The 26678-nt window shown below is 36.0% G+C and overlaps 1 protein-coding gene across 2 annotated transcripts in view; it reads right to left on the reverse strand.

Annotated features, from left to right (window-relative positions):
* Positions 1 to 26678, reverse strand: part of DIAPH2 (diaphanous related formin 2) — a 908710-nt gene that overhangs the window by 468395 nt on the left and 413637 nt on the right. For both annotated transcript variants that reach the window (XM_054587910.1, XM_054587909.1), the window contains one exon: positions 19185 to 19424. In XM_054587910.1, coding sequence (XP_054443885.1) covers positions 19185 to 19424 — 240 coding nt within the window. The remainder of the gene's footprint in view (positions 1 to 19184; positions 19425 to 26678) is intronic.

The raw sequence follows: 26678 nt of genomic DNA on the forward strand, positions 1-26678 counted from the left end.
AAACTAAAAAGGATGGCTATCCAGAAAGAGGAGGTAATGTGTAAGTTAATTTATTCAAAATAGTGACTGTGGGAAGTAATTAAGCAATAGTTAGAAGGGACAACAGAGCCAAGAGCTGGAAAATGGTATGGCTAGTGACAAAAATCATTGTAACTCTTTGTTCTGAATAAGTTCAGCATCATTCGGCCTGAGGGGATGAAGCTATGGAAGAACTAAGAATTAAAAATCATGACAAAGGAGAATGGGTGGGCAATGGCCACCGCACAAATTCTCAAACCATGGCCCCTGAACCAGCAGTTTCAGCATCATCTGAGGATGTGGAAGAAGTGAAGATTTTGGGGTCAAATACCAAATCACTAAATCAGAAACTCTGAGGCTGGTGTCTATCAACCTGTGTTTCAACATACTGGAAAAATAATTCTGGCATAACCTCTAGGTGGTTCTGATGCATGCTAAATTTTGAGAACCACTAGACTTCTTTGAAGGAATTATCCAGGCAAGAAGATGCTTGGCAACTGCCCACAGCCCTCCTGGGCCCTCTCATAATTACTTTTACATGTAACAAGTTGAAGTGTCAACATAATTTTAAAGCTTACTGTCAATTTAAATCTATAAAGGAATTGTCTAGCAATCTGTGGCATCTGACGGACAGAATCACTGTGAATGTTTTTAATTTACATAAAAATGAGACTGATTTGTATAACTTATTAAATACTTATCAAACAGCAGATGACCCAAACAATATGCTCCATGCTGTAAAGATTCTAGGTACATTGTTCATAAGTCTTCTAAACTGTCCCTCATCTGTCTCCTAAAGCTGTATTGAAAATATACGACGCTGCAGTACATCTTGTCTACTCTGTATTACGGGAGTGATGGACTAGGTAACCCAAATTGTTCATGCTTTTCAACTCCAACTCAAGGAATAGACTTATTTCTCATTGGCAAACCTGAATTGTTAGCTAAGTATTAACTCAATAGTTTTGTTTACTTTTAATTGTATTTTTCCATTACCATTTATCCTCCTTTACCCTCTCCCCCCAGTAATCACCACACTATTGCCCATGTTCATGAGTCCTTTTGCCCTTTTTCCCTTCAATTCTTTCACCCCCTAATCTGCCCCCTCAATAGCTGCCATCCTGCCCTCTATGAGTCTGTTTCTATTTTACTTGTTAGTTCAGTTTGTTCATTAGTTTCAATATAGGAGTGAAATCATACAGTATTTGTCTTTCACCGCATGCCTTATTTCACTTAGCATAATGTTCTCCAGGTCCAGCCATCCTGTCACAAAGGGTAAAATTTTCTTCTTCTTTTCTGAAGAATTATGAATGAGAATATTAAATTTAATTCTAGACACCAGGTTGCAATGCTTTCCATAAAAATCTTGTATTGCAAATGTGTTTCACCACTCCCAATTTCAGGGCTAATGTGTACTGGCTTTAAGGAGACAAATGCCTCATCGCATACATCTTAGAGAGTTTATTCATATGAACCTGCACATATCAGAACACAGTGGGTGAATGAATATTATAGAAATAAAGCGGCAGCAGGGAAAGGAGGCATGTTTCCTGTTCATGACACAGGCGTACTGTATCTGATACTTGGCAAACCCATTTGTGGTTGCAGGCCTAGAGTGAAAATGTGTTCGTGGGTTACCTGCCATATATTATACAGGAACGAAGCCGTGGAACTTATGTTCTTACCTAAAGAGGACACACCGACCTTGCAAAGTGGCACAGAGAATTATCAGATGAGTAAAGGAGCATATAAGCAGCCAACTGCAGGAAGATGTTCCAGAAAGAGGCAAGAATGCACAGGAGGAACACCAGGTTTCCTTGCACAAATTGCTGTAGAACAAGCATTTATCATACAAGAACCCAATTTTCATATAAAAAGCAGTGTGGATATTACTAAGGAAAAAGTTTCAGGACACATTAAAGCAGGTCTGTCTTTAAAGTGTATGAAAACTTTAATGTGAGATAAAAGTCCTTATATATAGATTGCATCTGAAGGAAGGCCTTCAGCCACTACCCCCCCCCCCTTTTTCCCCTTGGTGTTTATGCAAATGGCCATATAACCAGAATGGCCTAATCCCTCTCTGTCAAGGAGAGTGTGCCGGCAGACAGCAAGACTATGCGATATACATTTGTACTGGAATGCCCTTAACAAGAAAGGAGGGTGAAATGCAGTGTAGGCATTTGGTTGAGCCGTTGGAATAAGCCCATCTAAACAACCAAAATGATCAGATAATTCATTTTCATTTCTTCCAGTAAAACTTTCCCTAATCATGGCTTCTTTTACCACTATTATATCTGTATATTCAAGGAACAGTTAATACTTTAGTAAGCATGAATACTCCAGTGCACATATCAAAACGACGACTATTGTTTGCCAGTCTTGATACAACACATGAATTCTAATGTTAGTCTCCTTTATTTAAACAAAATGAAGTTCTGTGATCTCTGCCAAGGTTTGTTGACAAATTATTGCTTTCTTCAACACCACCACACACTGCAATAACACTGAAAAAGATCATGCATTTTTAAGGACTGCAATTACCATAAAGACATTAGCTCTGTTGCTATGACCAGCCAGCCACGTTTAACAGACATGCTTTCCTGGTTTTATTTCAAAATCTGTAATCAAAAATGATTCCCTGGGCTCTACATGACCAGGACTGATGATAATTCAGCCAAAACTAATTTACAGTGGATAGATGTCTTAATTCTTTATGTAGGCTTGATCATACCTGTTTTACAATCTTGATGTTGACATTATAATGCTATTTCCAACAAAAAGGGAACAGATTATATCAATTTTGTAAAAGTCAAACAATTTAAGATTTTTACACTTGTTAGCTTATAGTAGCAATCTGTGAAAGGACAGCTTAAACTTGAAGCCATGACCACACTAAATAGCACAAGTATTCGTCTCAATTGTCAACCTTTAGGCTCAGCAGGCCACTTGCGATGTTAGCTTCCCAAAGAAGACAAATTACGCTTCCTGTCTTCCTGCCCCATCTCTCAGCATTTTCCCTTCTAGCTCCCCTCACTCAAGGAGAATGCCCTGCATATATGCATTAGCCTGAACTAGCCAGGGCCAGTGGCAAATCAACAAACATTTCTACTTACTTTAGGAAAGGCCAGAAATAATTAATGAATTATGTCTATACTCTAAAAGGGAAAGCTGGACTGGTACTTTAAAGTTATCTTAGTTAATCTACCTGCCTATGGTAGGCTTACCAGATAGAAATTCCTCTGAAAAGAGCTTTAACAAAAACCAAATTATTTTGAATTGGTACAGAAATAGTTTGCAAGCATGAATATCTCTAAGATATTAAAGTGGTTTCTTCTCAGAAGTGGTTTAAGCATTTAACTTAAATGTTTTCTTTTGTCATGAGTATTTTACTTAACAAAACTGTTTTATACGTATGAGGTTTGAAAGTAGGTGAAATAGTTTTGTTTTGTTTTTTCTTTATATAGTGTTAAAGATTATCACCACCACCAAAGTGTGTATAAAACTAATTTTGCTATGTATATATACTGTAAATAAATCACATTTGGCAGTCCATCATTAGTGGTACTAGTTATTTAAGAACTCTGAAGGTCTAAGATATGTAATACTTGGTAAAGCATAATTATAATTTAGCATTGAGGAGCAGCTAGTCAGGCGTGAGTTAAATAACTATGCTGCTGTCTGTAGCTCTATCCATTCACTCATTTCTCCTCCTACGTAAACGATAATTTAATATGAATAATTTTAGTTATAGTCCCCTTTTGAACGTTTCCATTACATGGTTTCCATTAGGGGGCCATTATTACTGGTATTGCAAATAATACTATTGTGGAAATTCTTTTATTATAATAAAATATGCATAAAATAAATTTTACCATTTTAATCATTTTAAGTGTACAGTTAAGCATCATTAAGTACATGCACACTGTTGTTCAACCACATCACTGCACATCTTGAGAACTTCTTCATCATCCCATACTGAAACTGTACACATTAAAACAGAGCTCTCTATCCCCTCCCACATACACATTCTTCCCCCAGGTCCTAGCAACCACTACTCTACTTTCATTCTTTATCAATTTGACTATTAAAGGTAACTCATATAAGTGGGATCATAGAGTATTTGTCCTTCTACGTCTGGTTTATTTTACCTAGCATAATGTCTTCAAGATTACTAAGTGACTTACAAATATTTTCACCCATTCTGTGGGTTGCCTTTTTACTCTGTTGATAGTATTCTTTAATGCTGTTGGAATTCTTATACATGTCTCCAAAGTCTTTATGTAAAATAGATTATCTGGAGAATATATGAGGAGTGGTGTTTCTGGGTGTTGTCTATTCAACATTTCTAGATAGTACCAAGTTATCTTCCAAAATAGAGGTAACAAGTTACATTCTTACCAGCAGTCCCCTTTAATACCTATTCTTACTCATACCTGCTATTATCAGATTTGTGAAATTTTGCTAATCTCATGGGTAAGAAATTACATGTCATTATGATTTAATTTAATTGTAGGTCTCAATGTAAAATGGTACGGAAACTTTGGAAAACGGTACTTTTTAAAATTAAACCTATACTTTCCATGTGACCCAGCAGTCCCACTCCTAGGTATTTATCCAAGATAAATGAAATTTATGTCTTATATATGAATATTAATAGTAGTGTTATTTGTAGCAGCCAAAAACTATTGATAGGAAAAAACTCAATAGCCCATCAATTGATGAATGGAATCAAATGTGATATAACCATAAAATGGAATATTATACAACAATAAAAACAAATTACTGATATATGCCACATTATGCTAAGTGAACGTCACACAAAACACAAAATGACACAAAAAACAGCATTGCTGGATGGTTCCATTCATATGAAATTCTTAAAAAAAAAAAGGTGAAACTATGCTAACAGAAAGCAAATGAGTAGTTTCCTAGATCTGGGAGTGGGGACTGATTGCACGGGGTCATGAGGAAACTATACAGGTTGGTGCAACTATTCGGTATTTTGATTATGGTGAAGGCTACACAACCATATATAAATAACAAAATTCATCAAACTATATCCCTACAAATGAGTAAATTTGATTGTCAGTTATACTCTGGTAAAGTCACTTCTAAAAATTACAGGTTAATTTCAAACCTCTCTTGATCTCCAACATATTTTATTTCTGAAATAATGACAACACGACAAAGTGCTAAGGAGATGCTTTCAGAAGTTTATGCCTACCCTGGCCTTTCTCGTTGACTGCATGGCACCCAATACGGAAACACAAAGGGATTTGAATGTACCAGACTCTGACTGATGAAAAATCCTTGGCATTTTACTTCCACATCTCTCTCCAAATGCTTTTCCACTTCCGTCAGCACAGGTTTCCAAGTAAAATATTCTGTTTTAAGATAAGTATCTAGCTGTTTGCTTGACTTTTAAAACTGAATTCCTTTCTCTAAACAGCCTCTGAACAGCTTATATTTCCTTATAGAACGTTGCTTTGCTCCTAGAATGATACTTTATATAAAGCATGATATAGTGGCTTTCTTCATTCGTATTTATCTGTAAAATAACATGGTATTGTCTCATTAAAGGAATTTTATTTTTGTCCAAATCAGTGAATAAGGAAGGGACCAAACATACAATAGTCACAAATAGTACCATTTCTTACTGTTTTTGAATAGGTACTGATAAATTTTATACAAAATTTTAAAAATAATAATATTTAATTATAGTAGAAATAGGTAGGAACTTATGAGAAGTAGTTTTAAAATACTTTATTGTAGCAGAAAAAGGGAAGAGAGTATTCTGAGAATGCAGATAGTAAAAACAAAAATCTTTTAAAAAAGAAAAAAATGGCAAGACTGGGTGTTTGTCCCCATGATAGGAATCAGAAAAAGAAACATCTAGGCAATTGCTTTTGGGGAGAGAAGTAAGGTACATATCCATGGGGCTGGTATTGTGCTTTTCCTTTCTAAAAAAGCGGGAAAGCTTTACAGTATGGACTATCATGGAACAGGGTGTGTTATTATCCTACAGTGAGTTGACCAATATTTATATAGCAACATAGATTAGCTTTAGAGTAAGCTACTATATAAAAGCCATCCTCAGACCCCCACCCCACCCCCTGCTTCCCTTCCACTATTTACCTCCCTGACTCTCATTTTTGAATTATAACATTCCATATCTAGCGACCAGTTCATAAGGTCTTCAAGGACTGGAGGTGTATGTTTTATTTCTCTTTATACCTGCAAAATATCTAGCACAGGATTCCACAGAAAGTAAGTGCTCAGCAAATGTGGCCAACTTACTGCCCAATTTCTAGTTAAAAAGTATTTACATGCACAGTTGACCTTTGAACAACATGCATTTGAACTGTGCAGGTCCACTTAGATGCTGATTATTTTCAATAAATCCAGTTGGCCTTAACGGCAGTTTTCATGGTTTCGATATATACTTTTCAATAATACAGTTTTTGATATGGCTTGGTAGCATCCGTGGATGCTGAGGGTTGACTTTAGAAACAAAGGTGTATGTGAATTTCCTACCGTTCATCTATCTGCACCACCAACCCCCATATTGTTCAAGAGTTAATTGTACATAATTAGGTTCCCTAAAATAATCACAGAGATAACTTGTTCACAGTTTATTTATTTATTTGCATACTAACTGCTGCTTTATACCCTCCTTCCATAGTTACCAGCACTCCTTCTTAAAGTTATACCAGGCCTTCATTATTAGTATGGCTTCCTTTGATAGGAAAGTCAGTTTGCAACATGATAGTATAATGAAGTCACACTTCGTTATACTAACCACATTTTTTGAACACCGGTCTCTTACTGGGTCAAAATCCTCTTCAAAAAGGGATTTCATAGAGTAAAAAGGGATTTGTTTTCAAACGTACTAATTATATTCACTAAATGCTATTGTTGTCAACTTTCCCCCACTGTGAGAATTTAAAAAATCAGTCGTAAGTTGAAACTCAGATATGACTACAGCAATTCACAGAATACTAAGCCAGCCGGGTTCATTCAAATCCTTTATAGAAACATCCTTTGTGGTGAACCAAGGAAGACCTATAGCTAGCCCCATGAATCAATCTTTTGTTTTTTTATCTGCTTCAGTGTTGAAATCGTTTATCGCCATCCCTAACTTATGAGGAAGTCATCAAGAACCGGAAAAAAAAAGAGTTTTTCTTGTAAACTAAAGAATTATTCATCTCTCCGAGCCATACCACCTAACAGAACAGTTAGCTCTATCCATTGCTCAGTCATTATGCGATCAACAAGTATAGCTACGGCACAGTACTGAGTTGATCGTGTTTTTTATATCAGTATGAGAATGATTTTTTAATGGAAGACAATATAGATGTATTCATCCTTTGTGTTTCCTTAAAATGTATCTGTATTTAATGAACCATAAACCAATACCTCACTACAGTTTTATATATAAATATATATAGTTCGGTTTTTAATAATTATTACAGTCAGAAGATAAGGAATATAATTTAGCAATTCTAACTTTGTTTTCTTAAAAGCTTTTTAAAAGTTTGTCAATTTAGGTATAAGAAGAAATATTTAATTCAATTATGTTTCTCCCTGATCATCCAATTCTGAAAATCATTCCTGATTACTTCTCACTGTTTCATTTTCTTTCTCTCCTACTTTGTTTCTCAGTCTCTGTGTGTACTCTCTTTCTCTGTCTCTTTACACACGCATACAAATACCATTTTTGACTTGGTCTAGCTTTCAATTCCTTTTCCTTGATCCTTTAGTAAAGCTTTCAAAAACTGAAATGTCTTCCATATCAAAAAGGCTTTGGCTCTGCATAAGGGAGGACAATAACTAGGCATAAGTAGTACAGAAGACAAAAATGTGTGTATACATAATATACATATGTAGTTATAGATATAGATATAGATATTTGTATTGCCCCTCACAGGAAGTTACCTGGATTTAACTGTAACACAGAGTTAATACCACGGATGGCAGCATAGGCTTCAATTCACAGTATTAAAAATCACAGTTAAGGGCATGAGGTTTGTGTGTGTGTCTGTTTAGAGGACAGAATATCTTCACATATATAAGTAAAACAGGAAAAAATGTTGAGAGAGAAAGAAAAAACAAACAATGTATCCAAAGTCAGACAAATTACATGTACAAACTACCGTTCTCCAGAGAATTTAATAAACTGAAAATGGTGGGGGGGGCATAATGAAGTTTTCACACAACCTATAGTTTTGCCAATGTGATAATATGTAAACAGATGTAATCAAGTTCTGAGAAAATAATCATTACACTTAAAGTATTAGCTGACCAGCTTGCACTAATAAATGTAAATTAATATTTTGACTTAGAGAAAAATCTTTAAATAAGCCCAAAGGGTGTCTGTATTTTTAGAGGCAAGTAGGATAGTAAAGGTGTGAGTTTCTTTTAAAAAGAACTCAAGTTTTCAATAAAAGGAATTCTTATAGACATACTCTTCATAACTACACGAGATTAAAGAAGTAGATCTACAAAACTGGTTAATTTCTGAGCCCAGTACGAGTTTGCCTTTTCTCCCATCTCAAGTCCATATAGTAGGCTCCAAAGAATAAGAAAGATATAATGCATCTCCATATTAACATAAATCTAGAAAATGGTGTGATGATTTGGAAAAACAGAGAAGAACCTTAAAAGAAGACACTTCTAAAGACAAAAACACACCCTACCTTCATTAAGTTTTCTTTCTACTTAAGGAGTCAATCTGTATGTGTAGACCACTATATTTTAGAGGCAGATAAGGAGACAAGTGCCCTCCATCTTGGTAATGCAAAAGGAGCTGATGTTTTTACTGAAGGATAAAGCACACAGTAGTGCGTTCACGGGATTACAGAATCAGGGAGCCATCATCATAAGTTTCCAACTTTCAGAGGGCTGCACTTTTAAAGGGGAACAAAATCAGAAGCCTCTGTTTTGTTCAGATCTTACATGACATTAAGAACACCTATGGTGAACAATTTGGATTAGGTTTCCAAGCTGGTATCTAAGCATCATGATTACTGGAGAAATGTGATGGCTGAAGCAACCTTTTAGTACTGACATTTGCCTATATGTGCTCTAGGATATTTAACAAGTAAAATAGGAGAATTAAAATATCTTATGAAAAATTGTTTCTTTAAAATTAATTTAGTGTTCTCTAAGTTTAAAAACTTCTGGACATATTAGACTTATTGACTTAAGTAATATTAATATTTGCTGTTTGAAAATTACAAATTTTGGTATATTGATTTACATGAAGAATTACAGGGAACAATAACCCCATGATACAATAATAGAAACTGAATTTAAAATGTCACCGCTGGCATAGCACCACAATGGTGCAACATTCGTCTTTGAACTCAAGAAACTGTTCAGTGATTCTCAATGATGAGAGCCCATTAAACATAAGAAATACAACACAATGGTTGTAAATAAAGGTCAACCATTAAATAAGATGAACAAAGATAACCATATAAAATTAAGAATGATATGCTTAGTTATTGTGAAGGCCAAAAATGTTGAATGTTCTTGCTTCCATGTAATAAAATGAGACACACACAAACCCTTAACTTGAAAGGTTTGTGTATACTGGTCATGAATTATGAACAAATGGTACAGTTTGTCACTATATTATATGATGTCACTGTAAAATGTCAAGTACCATGAATGAGCTCCTCTGCATTTTGCTGTAGAATGGGGTCTTGTATAACTGATTACAACCAGTGGATCAGACAGATTACCTACTGAAAACTCTTCTGCAAATAGCCCCACAGGAAGGAAAGTTTAAAAGACCTATAGGGAGAAAAAAGAAAGTTTGGAAAGGGGTCCTAACATTCCATCCAACACATAATTCATAGTTAATCTTCCTTTTCACAGAATCTTTCCAAGACAAACTACATCCCAAGGCAATTTTCTTCTAAGCAAATTATCAACCTCATCCCCCCAAAATTCAAATAATGATAATGCTGACAGGAAAAAAACACAGCATATTTCAGTAAACCAAAAACACCATCAAATTCTAAAAATAGCTTGAGCCACTGAAATATTTTGAGTCCCAGGAAAAGCAGGATTTGAACTCTGCCTCTGGCACTGAGTGGCTCTGGCTGAGCCATCTCAGAAGAGAAGATTCTCATTTGCAAAATATTGAGAACAGCAGCCAACCATGTCTACACAAAATGTAAACACTCTGTGAACCTACATATACAAAGCCAACTGATAGCTCTATAATTATTCATATTATCAGGTGGTTTATTATTAAAAATAAATAGGCTCTACTGCCTGGATACCTTCAAATCTTTTCGGGGACGAGAAACTTCGTATCAATATGCCTACATTTACTTACGATTTTTATTTGAATTTCAAAAAGAGAGAGATTCCTCAATTTACAGGTTACCAGAGTCAGAAAAGAACATACGTAATTTTTCCCATTTTCAGATACAGATGAGAGAGCTGGGTCGGTAACACTTCCTGGAAATGAGCTACTACAACCAAGTCTTCTGTTATACTGAAATGAGAGACAATTTGCTGCAAGGATTTAAGACACAGAAAACCTAGATGTAAGCCTGAATTTGAACAATTACTAGCTTTTTAATTTTGAAAAATCACATGCCTCACTGGGCTTTAGTTCTCTAATTTGCCCAATGGGGTTAATGATAACCTCTCTGAAATGTAAGGAAAGCACTTTGTAAACAGTAAAAGCACACTAACCAAATGTGCGGATTATTGACCAGGATTTACTGATCATTGCTAGGATGATTTTCAGTATATCCTATAGTGGTTATTTTTTTTAAATATATCTTTGATTTTAAATTAATATCCCCATATTTATTTCTCAAACAATATTTGAGAGTAAATTGCTGGTTGATATTTATAGCAAGTAATACATTCTTATGTTTTTTTCACAAAGTGTGACAATTTCACATTCAATAGTTTTGCTGGTAAAAAATACTCATATCTGTGAAGTACTAAATTTTCTCACTTAAAAAATAACACTTATTCGAAACATTCACAACAAATCTTTTAATTAATCAAGCTGCCTGACTTTCATTCAAATGTAGTTTATTGAAGACGTCATATACGACTGACACTGGAGGATATAATATAGAATAAAATAAAACATACAAATTTCATGAATTCTGAGTCTTGGAAGAGAAAGAGAAATGAAATAATGATAGTAAAGTGTGGAGAGTTCTATTGGGTTGACCAAAAAGTTCATTTGGGCTTTTTTGGTAAGATGGCTCCAGTAGTGCTTAGTTGCCCTTAACATCATTCGAAACAATTTTGTTAGAATGTATTGTGACAGATGTCATATCAGTATGCATTAAAAAGCTCATCAAAATTGGTGAATTTTTGCATAACCATTTAACTATTAAAGATGGAAGAAAATATGCAACATTGTCAGCATAGTATGTTTTTATTATTTCAAGAAAGGTCAAAACACAAAAAAAGATCTGTGCACTATGTGCAGCAGGTGCTGTGACTGATTGAACATGTTCAAAGTGGTCTGTGAAGTTTCATGCTGTAGATTTTTCTCTGGACGATGCTCCACAGTTGGGTACACCAGTCGAAGTTGATAGCGATCAAATCAAGACATTAATTGAGAACAATCAAAGTTTTATCACTTGAAAGATAGCCAACATACTCAAAATATCCAAATCAATAATGTTATTGGTGAAAATGAAAAATATGACTTTTATTTTATGGAAAGAAACATACAGACATTTTCGGCCAACCCAATATAATTCTCCTCATGACATGCATTGGGAAGCAAAGAAGAGCAAAAGGGCAAAAACTAGATGAAGAAGAGTAACAAACAATATTATAAAATGCAAAAGGCAAGCTGTTTTAGTTGCATATTTAAGAGAAAAGGAAATTGGATGTTATTAAGAGGCCAGGGCCCTAGCCCTAGGTTTATAAATAAAGTGACCAACTGTCCAGATTTGCCAGGGATTATCCCAATTTTAGCACTGAAAGTTCCACCTCTCAGAAAAAGTCCTCAGTCTGGGGATAACCAGGACAATTATGAGGTTACATAAGGGCATAAAAGTGTGGCCTAATTGACTAGTGTCCTTATAAAAAGAAATCTAAGTATCTGTCTCTCTCTGTCTCCCTCAGAAAAAAAGGCGATGTGAGAACTTGGCAAGAAGGCATCTGTTTGCAAGCCATGAAGAGAGCCCTCAACAAAAACTATCTAGGCCAGCAACTTGATCTTGGACTTTCAGTCTCCAAAACTGGGATAAAGTAAGCCAGATTTACGTTAAAGCTGTTGTTTAAGCCAGCAACCTGTGGTATTGTTATGACAACCCGAGCTGACCAACATATTATCCAGAGTATTTCACTGTTTTGAGCATCGGTTTTCTAATTTGTAGACCAAAGATGCTAGATCAGATATCTTCTGATAATAAGATTCTAAGTTTATATAAACACAATCCACGTGATTTCAGCTAAAAATGATTAGATATTCTGAAATGTTTAGAGTTCTTAGATATATGACTTTTCTTCTTAGGTGTTTTGTAGATTTTTCTCTTGGATAACATGTTCACAAATTTTGCTTCTCCCGACAGCAGTCATTCTCCCTATAAATCATACCATCTAGCGTATAATCTTTTTTTAAAAATATTTATTGATTATACCATTATATTTGTCACATTTTTTTCTCCCTTTCATTCCCCTCTGCTGTGCACCCCCCCTGCACTTAGTTCATGTCTTTGGGCCGTACATATAAGTTCTTTGGTTTCTCCATTTCCTGTGCTATTCTTAACCTCCCCCTGTCTGTTTTGTACTTACCGATTATGCTTCTTTATTTCCTTTCCCCCCATTCTCCCCCCTTCCCGCTCTCCGTTGATACCGCTGATACCCTTCAATGTGACTCCATTTCTGTGATTCCGTTCTGTTCTAGTTGTTTGCTTAGTTGTTTTTGTTTTTAGGTTCAGTTGTTGATAGCTGTGAGTTTGTTGTCATTTTATTGTTCATAGTTTTGATCTTCTTTTTCTTAGATAAGTCCCTTTAACATTTCATATAAAAAGGGCTTGATGATGGTGAACTTCTCTGACTTTACCTTTTCTGGGAAGTGCTTTATCTGCCCTTCCATTCTAAATGATGTAGCTTTGCTGGATACAGTACTCTAGGTGTAGTTCCTTGCTTTTCATGGCTTTGAATACTTCTTTCTAGCCCCTTCTCGCGTGTAAGGTCTCTTTTGAGAAATCAGTTGACAGTCTTACGGGAACTCCTTTGTAGGCAACTGTTTCCTTTTCTCTTGCTGCTTTTAAGATTCCCTCCTTATCTTTAATCGTGGGTAATGTAATTAGGATGTGCTTTGGTGTGGGCTTCCTTGGGTCCAACTTCTTTGGGACTCTCTGAGCCTCTTAGACTTCCTGGAAGTCTATTTGATTTGCCAGATTGGGGAAGTTCTCCTTCATTATTTTTTTTCAAGTAAGTTTTCAATTTCTTGCTCTTCCTCTTCTCCTGCTGGTACCCCTATGATTTGGATGTTGGGACATTCAAAGCTGTCCTAGAGGTACCTAAGCCTCGTCTCATTTTTTTTGAATTCTTGTTTCTTTATTCTGTTCTGGTTGGTGTTTTTATCTTCCTTCTGTTCCAAATTGTTGATATGAGTCCCAGTTCCCCTCCCTTCACTGTTGGTTCCATGTATGTCTTTCCTTATTTTCCTTCATATAGCCTTCACTTCTATTTTGCATCCATACTCATTCATTTCTGTGAGCATCCTGATTACCAGTGTTTGAACTGTGAATCTGTTAGGTTGGCTATCTCCTCATCACTTAATACTTTTTCTTGAGTTTTGATCTGTTGTTTCATTTGGGCCATATTCCTTTGACTCGGCACTCCTGTGATGTTGTAAGAGGCAAAGTCTTAGGTATTTGCCAGGGCGGGGCAACCCATGTCGCTGTGTTGTGATGTTGTGTGGGAGGGAGGGGCCATAGAGGGAACAATTCTGCTTGCTTAGCTCTCACCCGCTTTCAGTCACTTCCCCCGCTACCCACAAGCAAATTGGGCCCTTTTGGTGCTGATTCCTGGGTGTGCGGGTTTGTGTACATCCTGCGACCCTGTGGGTCTCTCCAACTACCTCTCCTGTGAGGCTAGGGGTTTCTCCTGCTGCTGATACTCCCACAGTTTTTTACAGCCAGAAGTTTTTGGGGCTTTCTTTTCCTGCACTGGAACCCTGGGTGGCGTGATTTGTCTTGCTCACCACTTGTTCCTCCCAGTTTATCTGCATGCAAATGGGAGACCACCTGGTCCACCAGCTGCCACCTTGTCACCCATCCTCTCTACTCAGGCTTCCTGTCTCTGTCCCCCAACCAGTCTGGATGAATGTTTCTTCTTCAACTCCTTGGTTTTTGGACTTCCGTACAGTTCGATTTTCTGGAAGTTCCAGTTTTGTTTGTATGTTTGTTTGTTTTTAAATTGCTTGTTGTCCTTCTTTTGGTTATGCGAGGAGGCAAGGTGCACATACCCACACCTCCATCGTGGCCAGGAAAGGTACATAATCTTCTATTTCACAATGAAACTTAACCTATTTCATCTTCCTTCTTACAGCTTCTATGAGGGAAATGGATACTTTCCTTTGCTTGCTCGGGTGATGCTAGTAATATTCTGCCACTAACGCCATGTAATGGCCTCCAGGAAATGAGGCCTTTGTATGTTACATATAAATGATGAATCTTAGAAAAAGCACAATTACATTATCATAATATTCTTAATGACCTAATGATATCTAAAATTTTCTTTACAATAAACTCAAATGTTTTCTTCAGGTTCACTGTATGACGTATTTCACCTCTGTACCAAATCATGTCATCTGACTGTATTATAATTTGTTATGTCTCTCTGTCCAACTAGAATGACCACAAAATCATAGCAAAGGTGAAGGAAATATTAACTCAAGGAACAAAAAGAAAGGTTTTTGGCCTCCATAGCTATGAGATGGGCTGTGAAATATATATGTATATACAGTTATGGAGGTAAGGTATCCAAACTAGTATATGAATAACTTTTCACAACCTGCCTACCAATGTTATTATTTGTTTCCAATATGCATTCAATATTCCAGGTAGTGTGGTTTTGTCAGTCATCCTCAAACACATGATCGTTCCTAGTTGTGTAGTATCATTAAGATCTACTAGCATTTATGTATTTTTTTTTATTTTTAATTATTTATTTTTAGAGAGACGGGAAGGCAGAGGGAAAGGGAGGGAGAGAAATATTGATGAGAGAGAGAAACATCTATCAGTTGCCTCTCATATGCTACCCAACAGGGGCTCAAATCTGCAACCCAGGCATGCGCTCTGACTGGGGATTGAACCAGCGGTCTTTCTCTTTGCAGGACAAAGTTCAACCAACTGAGCCGCACCGGTCAGGACAATATTATAGTTTTTCAGAGAACTCTGACAAAGATCATTTTATATGACTCCAAAAAAAACTCTATGAAAATAAACAAGGTTCGCTGTTTTTCTTCATTTACAGAAGAGAAAGGGGAGGTTCAGAAAGAGGAAGTTACTTAGCCTTGAACACTTGGCTAGTGATTAGCAAAACAGAGGCAAAAATGTAGGTTCTGAGCCCAGTGTTCTCCTGTATTGCAAGGTTATGGCTTCTTCCCTTTATACAATCAAATTCTACCTATTCTTCAAGATCCTTCTGTTCCAATTTACCTAACTGCCTATCTTCATTCCTATCATTTAAAAAAAATTATTTCCTTCTCCGAAGTCCTGCTAATCTCAATGTAATCTCGATGCCCATTAATTTTTGTATTCATTGATAGTGTATCCTGTAATGTTACATAATATTTGCTATACATTTTTCCTGGCTACTCAACAGTACCACAAGCTTGTTGAGGTTTTTGTGTGTCTTCTTTATTGCAGGTATCCCCCTGATATACCAACCATCTCTTTTGTTTTGCCTTTGAGCCTGTCTGATGTCCCTTCACCTGACCCTGAACTCTGGTATTCTGACCTTTGTTAACAGTGGCCTTTGGGGCATGTCCAGTCTCCCATCACAAGTAGTCTTGGTAGCACTGTAAATCAAGGTTAAAGGCAACCTTCTGAAAAAACTTTCCATTAGTTCCTACTCTCCATATTATCAAAGCTGCCATAGTTGATGTTCTTTTCAAGGCCAAATTCTTCATCCTTTCCTTAGTTTCTGGCTGAGCTACCTCATACCCTCCCAATAAATTCCATGTTTTGCTTATATCAGACAGAGTTACTTCCTGTTGCTTACTAAGATCCTTCTCTGATGTACCCACAAAGGTTAGTGCCTAGACAGTGCTGAGTATTTTTTAATGGTTTGTTTTTATGCAGATGATACATGTTGTTATATACACAAAACATAAACAAGTAATCCTGTGGTGCAACATTGCCATTGGTTAGAATTTTAGTAACCGACAGGCAAGCTCAGGACAAGCTAACACTGGGAATTCATCAGCATGGAAGGGGTTTTCAGTACAGTTTAGCACCCTGGCTTGGGGACTCACAAACTGATAACTAACTGCTGAAAATTAACAAAGTATTTTGTGGTAAGGGTAGTACTTATAGTATTGATATCCTTTAGTGATATTTGACATTTAGGTCAACCTATCTGTTTTCCTTTTCTTCCCAAATATTACAGGAGCCAGCTGTGACCATCTGAATTTTTAATATTACTTTACTACAAGATGAATCTAATAAGTTTAATTACCTAAATAATGGCTACTTTTTAACTAGGTGAATAGTTTAACATGTTCTGTAGTTTCTAGTGAAAAAGGTTGGATTGCAGGTTTAAATTCAATAAGAAAGAAAATTATAATTAGAATAATTTAGGTGGTTAAATGGTATCATATTTAAAACTAATCAGTGTTCTACAAAGAAAGTTCCCCGTGCTTTTTTAATAAGAAAAACGGAAACAACACTAAGAAAAATCAATCAAATAATCTTCTATAATCTAACTGGAATTTAACAGCAATTCTAGCTAATCATACATTGGTAGTTAATTAATTCAGTTTTGAAGAGATTACAAACCCAAGCTAACCATTTCTATGTACTTCAGAAAATTTCTGTCATTTTAGACATTTACATCTACTCAAAATCTTTTGTATCCCAGGAACATCATTTTAATCCTAGACATTATTGGAATATCATGCATACATATGATAGTTCTCTTTTTTAATGACAAGTATTTCCCTGAAGATAAAAATCCTACTGAAAAATAGGTGGAATGAGAGATTTTAAAACAGTCACCTCTTTCTCTTTTAGAACTATTACTACATGTAAGTACTTCCCACAGGATTATTTTTTATTATATTTGAAGTTGGCAAAAATGTTTGTGCTGAATCCTTTGAGTATACCTATAATGGGAGATGTCATATCAGCACTGTGTAAAATAACTTTTATTTGACAGGTAGATGACAGGAAGAAGCCTCTCTCCACAATGAAAGATTTAACTGTAATATCCTTCTGTAAGATTAATATAATCCCTTGTCCCTGTGTATAAATGACTTATTTATTCTTGGTTCAAAAAATTTGTTCATGTAATTAATTTGAATAGTGAAATAAGATGCTTAAAAAGATACATGTTTATTCAAATTAGGAGAGTTTGTTTTAAATATATGAATTAAATGTGAAATAGGTTTATAATACAAATGTCCAATGATACTTTCTTTTAACTTACAATATTTTTATTGTCATCAACCAAGATCACTTAAGATTTGCTCACTGTATACATAGTATATACTCTAAACATGTAGCTTCTTGGTTAAAGATGACTTTATTAGAATTGACTATATGGTATTCAACACAATGAAAAAGTCTTAAATATTTAGTTTTGTCCTACAAATCTGGCTATGATTTATCTCAGTATATTACAAGCATTACCTCATTTTCTCTGACATTAACAAATAATTTTACATGTCCCCTAATACCATGAGAAGAGAGAGTACAATTTTCTTTCTGGCAATCAGCATTATGGATATCTTCCTTTCTCTCTTTCTTTATAATCCTCAAAGTAAATCAGGGGCAAACAGATACAACTCTATTATATACCCTATTATCTACAAATGCTATTCTTTATGTGTGATTTAGAACTACTAGAGGCATATCGTTTTTGATACATATTAAAATGCTTCTCAGTGTGTATGTAATGCACATCTATTTAATGCATGAATATAAAATAAATTTATATCCATTCTTAGATCTGGTATTCTTCTTATAATGTACTTCCAGAACTAACCAAATTCTGCAATGTTTCTCGACGTGAGAGAAAAAAAAAGGTGAAAGAATGGTGAGATGTCAAAGATAGATTGCTTGTTTTCAGATTTATTTTTGTTTCTAGCTTTCTCACGCACCTTCACCTCAGTCTGTTCAGTTTTCTCTCTACAACAGACAGATATTTTCTGAATAAGGTGGTTTGCTCTAGCTTAGAAATGGGCATATGCAATCACTTCTGTGTTTCTCTATTTATTTTTTCACTTTTTATAAAAATTGAAATTTCAAAAATAATACTATGAAATGGCCCGATCCAAACAATAAGACGCCACTTAGTTTTATAAAAACTTTTAGTAAATGCACTAGATACACAGTATAAGTAACACAACACTGTTCAACAATATTATGATTTCCTTAGAGTAGAATAAGCAAAGCACAGTCAATAAGAAATGTCTGGCTATTCATTGAATTTCATTCCTGCAAAACTTTTTGGAGAGGCATAAAACAAGTACAAAGGGATTGGAATACAAGACTGCATCTACTTTTAAAAGTAAACCTCCTTGACCTACAGACTCAAGTAATATTTGATCAGAAAGAATTTAGTACCATACTGCAAAAGAAATTTCCCAGTCACTGAGATTTTAGTGCAAATGAAAACTTATGTATCTGTTTTAATTGAGATATAATTAACATACCATAAAATTCACCCTTTTAATCTTTTAAATTTTTTATTGTTGTTCAATTACAGTTGTCCCCATTTCCCCTCATTACTCTCCCCCTGCCCTGACCACCCCTACCTCTCACATTCAATCATCCCTCCACTTGTCTTTGTCCATGGGTAATTAATATACCATAAAATCCCCCCTTTTTAAAGCATACTTTTTGAGGGGCTTGAGTATTATTGCCATTCATAATGACTCCCCGCTAGAAGAGATGACTATTGTAAATTACCATTATAAAATGTTATCTTACCTTACAAAGGAAGTTGATCTTAAAACCCAAAGACTGGGCATTTCTTGAGCCTGAGTTCATATAGTTTCCAACCAAAAGAACTAACTCTAAAAGTCTGTTAAAGCTTTCACTTTTCTTCAGTTCTTCACAAGCAAGAGTTACTGCTATGATGCTTGGTTTGATGTTGTTTACATGTTCTTCAAATGTGAGTTTGAAAAGAATGCTATTGAGACGAGGACGTAACATTTTCACTGAGCTCATCTGTAAGATAAGGAATGTTCTATAAGAATATATTCAAAGCCTGTTACTTCTCTCTCAAGTGGGTATAATTTCATACACAGTACTGTAAAATTTCTGTATAAAAGTAATTATCTCTGGGTTTCAAAAATATTATTTTTGCTTGGTGTAGACATTACAACAGAATATTTGTATAAAACTTTAAAAAATAGCTTGTTCATTTTAAAGTAATTAAATCATCCTTCTAGCATTAATTTTATTGAAGCTAAACAGTTGGTATATGTTAACTGCATAACCATTAATCAACAATAGCATTTAAACTGCCAAAAATCTGCCCTGAGGTGAACTGAAAATTGACAAATATGAAATTTCGTTGAGTGAATGGTTGGGTCACAGGCAAAAGATGTACAGAATGACAGAAAATGTAAGAGGAACTACATTTGCTTAAAAAATTACATATTAGTAGGATGTCTGAAATCAGAGGACTAGCTCTGATAGAGCATTTAATAATGTTTAAACCTATGATTTATACTCATAAAAACATTAAATATTGATACATGCTTTAAAGAATTCCACCTATTGGCAGAATGTTGATGTTAAATTATTAGGTTATGGTAAAATCACATGAACTTACGTTTCAGTACATTATGCAAGAATTCTATATTGTTTTCTTTTTCAAAACATTCCAACTTAGATTTTAATTATTTGTTTCATAGTACTATTGCATGTTCTCTATTCCCTTTGGTGTAGCCCCTATGATTATAACTTTTTTATTGTTTAATTTCCTATAACTCCAAGTCATTTAAGTAGTTTTCACTCACCTGGGGATATCCGTTAGTTACTATATTTATGTAGCTCTTATCACTTATTACTAGGTTTTTTATATGATCAGTGTAATATTATACAAATCATCCTACTATGTCTTTAGTGCTCGCATGTTAGGTATAAGACACAAAACCTTCTCAAAAAGTTGCCAATACAGGCTAAAACTCATAACCCAGTCACTTGAACATTATAGGTAGTGATAAAATGAGCAGATGAATCAAGATGGATGGACAGAAATTAAGTGCTGAAGGAACAGGAAACTTTAAACTCTTGTGACTACACTGTTTACTGAAGGCTTCACAGTAGAGGAATGCAATGGATGAAATGAACACAGAGGAAGAAAGACAGTGAATGAGAGGGAGACAGAGAGGGAGAGCAAGGGGGAGTGAGAGGGGGGAGCGAGGGAAAGCGAGAGGAGGAGAGAGAGAGGGAGAGAGAGAGAACGGACAAATTGGGAACAAAGGAAAATGCAGAGAGAAAGCATGGTTGTGTGCCCTGGCTGGTGTGGCTCAGTGGACTGAGTGCTGGCCTGAGAACCAAAAGGTCACTGGTTTGATTCCCAGTCAGGGCACACACCTGGGTTGCAAGCCAGGTCCCCAGTAGGGGGTGTGTGAGAGGCAACCACATGTTGATGATTCTTTCCCTTTCTATCCCCTTTCCCTTCTCTCTAAAACTAAACAAAAATATATTAAAAATGAAGATAAAACTTCTTCATGCATTTTTTTTAAAGAAAGAATGGTTGTAAGGAAAGGTTTATAGGTTAAGGATATATGAGGTATACAATGTCTGTCCAGAAGGTATCCACCCATGTAATATGAAAAAGAGACACTTTTTGAAGAAGATACAAGTTATAAGAAATATTGCACCCAGGACAATGACACCTTAGTCCCCTTTACAGTAGGCACCGTGGAATCCCACACAGTTCTTCCAATCTCCATCAGCTGCCCCCTCATATTTTCCTGAATTTCATTGACCATTCTGAAATCTCTTCCCTTTCAAAGGTAGTTTTAGTTTTGGGAAAAGCCACAAGTCACAGGGTGCCAAATCTGGGCTGTAGTGGGGCTGAGTCACCTGGGTGATTTGCTGTTTTGCCAAAAAATACTGCATGAGATGTGGTGCGTGAGTGGGCATGTTACCGTGATAAAACTGCCAGTCACCAGTTGCCCATAGCTTTGGCCTTTTGAATCATCCAAGTAGTTTCCATGGAGGAATGTTCAAGCTTCATGTAAAATTTGATGCAGATTTGTTGAACTACTTGCTCAGTCATTTTGAATGTGATGGCCACACAGAACACATGCTAACTCAACAGTGTCTAATGCCCCCAGTGACGAGTACAGTGAAATCATCATTGTTCACACAGGTGCATTCCAGCCCACTCTCTTTAAGTAGCCAGGTTACACTGATGTTGTGCAAACCATTCTCATTATATTAACACTGACTGGACTTTTTCCAGTCAAACCTCGTATACCTAGGGGCAGGGGTTGGACTGAAGTATACCTGAAGAGTCCCTGCAAAGGCCACGGAATTGGAAGGTAGCCACATCAAAGTCTATGTCTCAATGAACGTGTGAATCTCCTTATGTAAGTTTGTGTGGGAATTTCTCTTAAGTTTTCCAAAAGTTTCTGCCTTCAGTTACACCTCTATCACTGTCTGCATATCCCTTCCCACTCGACTTTTCCTTTTTTTCACTGTTAACTGGCCATGATTAGCACAGAAGCATGTTTTCTATCATTTGAGATACTTAGGGGGTAGTTTTCCACTGTCCCTGATGGTTAAAAAAAGCCACAGCTACTTTCACCAGGTGCAAGGCACCGTGCACAGCCTTCCCGGCAGGCTTTATAGGGCTTGAAGGGACCCAGTTCACCAGGGTGCCCTTGGCCCCCAATCAACAAAGAATTTAAACCTGAGGCTTACAAAGATTTTTAGTCTAACTTCAGCTCTAATATCACTTGTCTTCATTCATACTTGTATCCTTTTAGAGCTTCGTATTTCAATTCTTGGCCTACAAACCCAGAGAGAATGGATTTGACTTGTTTTTTTCATCCCCTCTCAGGGCATTTTTTTCATTGCTTTTCGAGAGAAAGGAAGGGGAAAGAGAAACATCAATGTGTGGGAGAAGCATAGATAGGTTGCTTCCTGTACACACCCAGACTGAAGGATTGAACCTGCCACCTAGATATGTGCCCTGACCAGGGATTCAATAACAGGGAGATGCTCCAATGAACTTAGCCATGCTGGCCAGGGCTTAATCTCTTTTCTTTTAATACCAGTTACATATGAAATAATGTGATGAGAAATGTACTTTAATAATAATAGCAACAATAATAACAGGGATTTGCATTTATTGAGTATTTTGCACCATTTTTCTACATAGTATTATATATGCATATATAATATAATATGTAATAATAATATTACATATTGTGTATATTTGTGAGAGAGAGAGGAACTCGATTCTGAAAACAGCACTAGCAAAAGATTATTATGATTAGTTTAATTCTGAAGATGAGGAAATACTAAGTAACTTGCACAATGCCAAATTGCATGCTGAATACCTGGACATTCAAACTCAGACATTTAGGCTACAGAAGTCCGACTCTGAACCACTTATACCACACTGCCTATTGAGTTATATTGGGAACACTATATAAGAATAGTTTAAACAGACATTAGTGGCAGGGATACCATTCCTAAGTCTTCAAAGTTGCCGAAGAATCAGGTAATGAGCTAGGACGTTGACAGGAAGAAAAAGGAATCAAAGGATACAAGACACAGAATTAAGGAAGAATCGGTAGGACTTGGTAACTGACCAGTTATGTTAGGATACAGTCCAAGGTGGCTCCAGGGTTTTAAGACTCCTGTGAGGTAGAAGATTGTTGGCAATAATGAAGGGAGAAGGCGGCGTTGATTTGGTGTGGTTTACCATTTGCTTGGTTGTCTTGTTTCAGAAAATGAGGGTAAAGGGACTTGCTTCCCCTAGTTGGCTGCTGCCTACACTCAAATAAGCTACTCAGGGAATAAGGCAGCAGGGACTGGTAGAGTGCAGCTTAGTAGTAAATTCAATCAAAAGCCTGATTCTGGTAACTTCCACATAATCTGACCATATGAAACTAAACTACCTAATTTTTAACGTTTTCTATTTCCATATCTGTAACATGGGAGACATTCCTGATGAGGAGTCTTGTTTTGATGATTAAATAGGAGCCAAATAAGTGATCCATAAATATTATTTCCTTATTTTTCAGTCTATGCCTTTAGAGTTGTGGAAAAGTGGAATAAAGGGGACTAGATTTACAAATGAAAATATTAATTGGTTATTACCAAATAATTTTATTAGCATTTAAGTGAACTTGGTTCACTGCCCTCTCAGACACCAAATAGTGCATTTTACTACTAACAAGAAACTATTAGTTCCCCCTTATCAAGGCTCCAAATCTTGGAATTATATTCAAATCATGGTAAACATAATGTAATTTACTAGCATCCCTTACCTATATTATAACCTGAAGAATTTCTTAGAACTGTGTCTTATTTTCCATGTTCAATATTTAAGCTTAAATTTTATGTACTTCAAGGTTAAGTTACTAAAGGAGAATATTTAAATGTACTCCATGATCCCTCCCCAGCCTTTCCTTCCAAATCCTCCCATAAATAATACAACGATACTTCTATGATAGGGAAATAATACCGTTTTGTTGACATTTTGAGTTGTGGGTATTATTATGATATCTGGCAGCATTTGGAAATCCAGTCCTTGTTTTTAGGAGATCATTATTGGGGTTGGCAGATTTAAGTTATCCCAATAGATGCTATGGGAGGTCACTGATGAAGAAAGTATACAGAGAAAAAGAGTCAAAGACTATACCTTACACAGCAACCAGAACAGGGTCTTGCATATATTAGACATTCAAATATTTGCTGATTGAGTTTAAAAGCACTTCTTAGCTGACTGCCATTTTCCATATCCCCCAAGTCGATCAGACACATTGCATATTGAACAAAATTAACAGTTTTTGGTAGTGATTTACTGTCCCTAAAATAATGTTTTCCGTCATGAAGTCACACAAGAAATGCTAGGGGACTAACTGCTGTTGTTACTGAATATAATCTATCATCAGCCAACCTGATTCCAGAAAGAGATTGTGCATTATAAAGGGGTTAGAGCTGCCCTTTGATCTGGCAAAATTGCTTCATTCATTCATCCTCTAGAACAAGGTTGACCACATAGTAGGTGATAAATATGATAAGTGATTAAAATAATTGTAAATGAATGAATGAATGAATGGATGGATGTTTTAATTCACACAAATAGGAATTCCAATATCAACAACGGGCTGGATGGGGAAGAGGATGTTTAGTGTAGGCTAATACAGGGTAGGAGAACAGTAGCCTATGGAAGGCAATTTGCTATCATGTGAATCAACTCAAAAATACTACCCAGGCCAAATAGTTGCCCAAATTCAGAGCCCCATATAACTGTTTGAAAAGACAGGTTTGAGAAAAAATTTTTCCTAATCCCCAGAGAGGGAGAGAATACATTCTCTGAATTCTCCAGACCCATACGTAAGGAGTAGTTAGAGAAATAGGGACTTTTGAGTTACGCAGGCCTGGGCTTGTCATTTTGAGTTGTACAGCCTAGTACAAGTTACCTAATATTTCTAAGACTTTATTTCCTCACCAGTAAAATATATTCCTTAAATCATCCATGCAGGTTACAGTAAGACTTAAATGACACATTATGTGCATACCACATCATAGCAGCTGACATATCAATATAAGCACTCTAAAATAATAGCAATTGTTGTTATTAGGCTCTTGATTCATCCACAGAAATTTCCAAGAAGAAGGAAACATGATCCTTGACTGTTCTCACAAACCTGAACGAAAGCTTCTCTCATCCACAAGGAAGGAATGTATATTTCCAGGGCTTGGTGAATAGTGCTAATAATCTATTTAATACACTGGAAATATTGTGCTCTGCTCCCTTTAGCCAGTTGAAATATACACTTTCTATAATAAAGGTTAACATCAACAATGCAGACCCTATGGAGGAGGGGAAGCTACATTAGGCACATGTTTTAACAGGAGCAACAAATCAGCACACTTTGATCTTACTAACATAATTTGGTACAATCATAGGTAAATTTTTATGAACAGACCAGGATACACTGCTGGGACAGTTGGATCCGGTTGTGTGTAAGGAAATGTCTTAGATAACTAAGTTTAGAAGTAATAGAAAGCAGTGAGCAACATCCCTAGCCACAGATACAATTATTAAAAGACACATGTCTCGTAAAGGGACTTGAGTATGTCTAAGTGATATTAAGTAAATAAAACAAAAACTCAGCTGAAATACGTTTATTTTAGTTGTGGTCCATCACAGTATTTTTGCTGACTGGCATCCTTTGCTTTATAATTCATACCTTAAAGAGCTGAGGGATGCTGACCATGGTGCTTTATTATGTAGGGGATTTATTTGGTGTAGGAGGTACTTGTCTATCCAATTAAATCAAGCAGCTATCATTTCTTTAATATTTTTAATATAATGCTGATCTGCATTACATTACACAATATGTGCATTGACAGATTTAGTGAGAGTGGCTATAAGTGGGTCATTTCCCCAAAGGGTTAGACACAGTTTTGTTCATATATAATTTGAATTTTATACACTTCATTATCTATACAGCTGGTGAATACTGATTGACTGCCAAACTACAAAAATAATTCAGGAAGAAAGAAAAGAGGCACAAGTATAAAAAATCACATGTGAGGGAGGAAGCGATGGCCACATGTCACTCCTGTAGTCACGTGTCACTCACCTTTTAGGTTATTTCAAAAATTTTATAGTAAAAAAATTAAATCCTTGCCCTAGGATATGTTTACTGATTTTAGAGAGAGAGGAAGGGAGAGAGAGAAAGGGAAGGGGGGAGAGAAACAGAGAGAGAGAGAGAGAGAGAGAGAGAGAGAGAGAGAGAGAGAGAGAGAGATGTCAACTGATTGATTCCCATACAAGCTCAAAAAGGGGATCACACGCACAACCTAGGTATGTGCCCCGGCCAGGGATCAAACTCGAAATCTTTTGGTGTGTGGGATGACACTCCAACCAACTGAGGCACCCGGCCAAGGCTAAGGGTATTTCTATTATACTTTCTTCTACACTGCTAAGAAACACACCTTCGACTACCATCATATTAGAACATAACTGATCCTCTAGTCTCTTCAAGATATAATGTTAAGAGTTCTTTAGAATTAACAGATATATTTGTAACAAATACACATTTGTTATAAGGTGCTTTCCCCAAATACTTAAATATTGGAACCCACTATACATTGAATATATGGACAATTTTTGTATCAGTGATTGTAATAAAGGTTATGATAATCGAGTCACATAGATGGGTGGACTTCAGTTATATAGCAGGCAGAACTGTGTATAAAGGTTGTGAGAACCGG

Source organism: Pteronotus mesoamericanus, unplaced genomic scaffold (assembly GCF_021234165.1).
Source record: "Pteronotus mesoamericanus isolate MK-2021 breed Mesoamerican mustached bat unplaced genomic scaffold, CSHL_Meso_final scaffold_12, whole genome shotgun sequence".
Taxonomy (NCBI): Eukaryota; Metazoa; Chordata; class Mammalia; order Chiroptera; family Mormoopidae; genus Pteronotus; species Pteronotus mesoamericanus.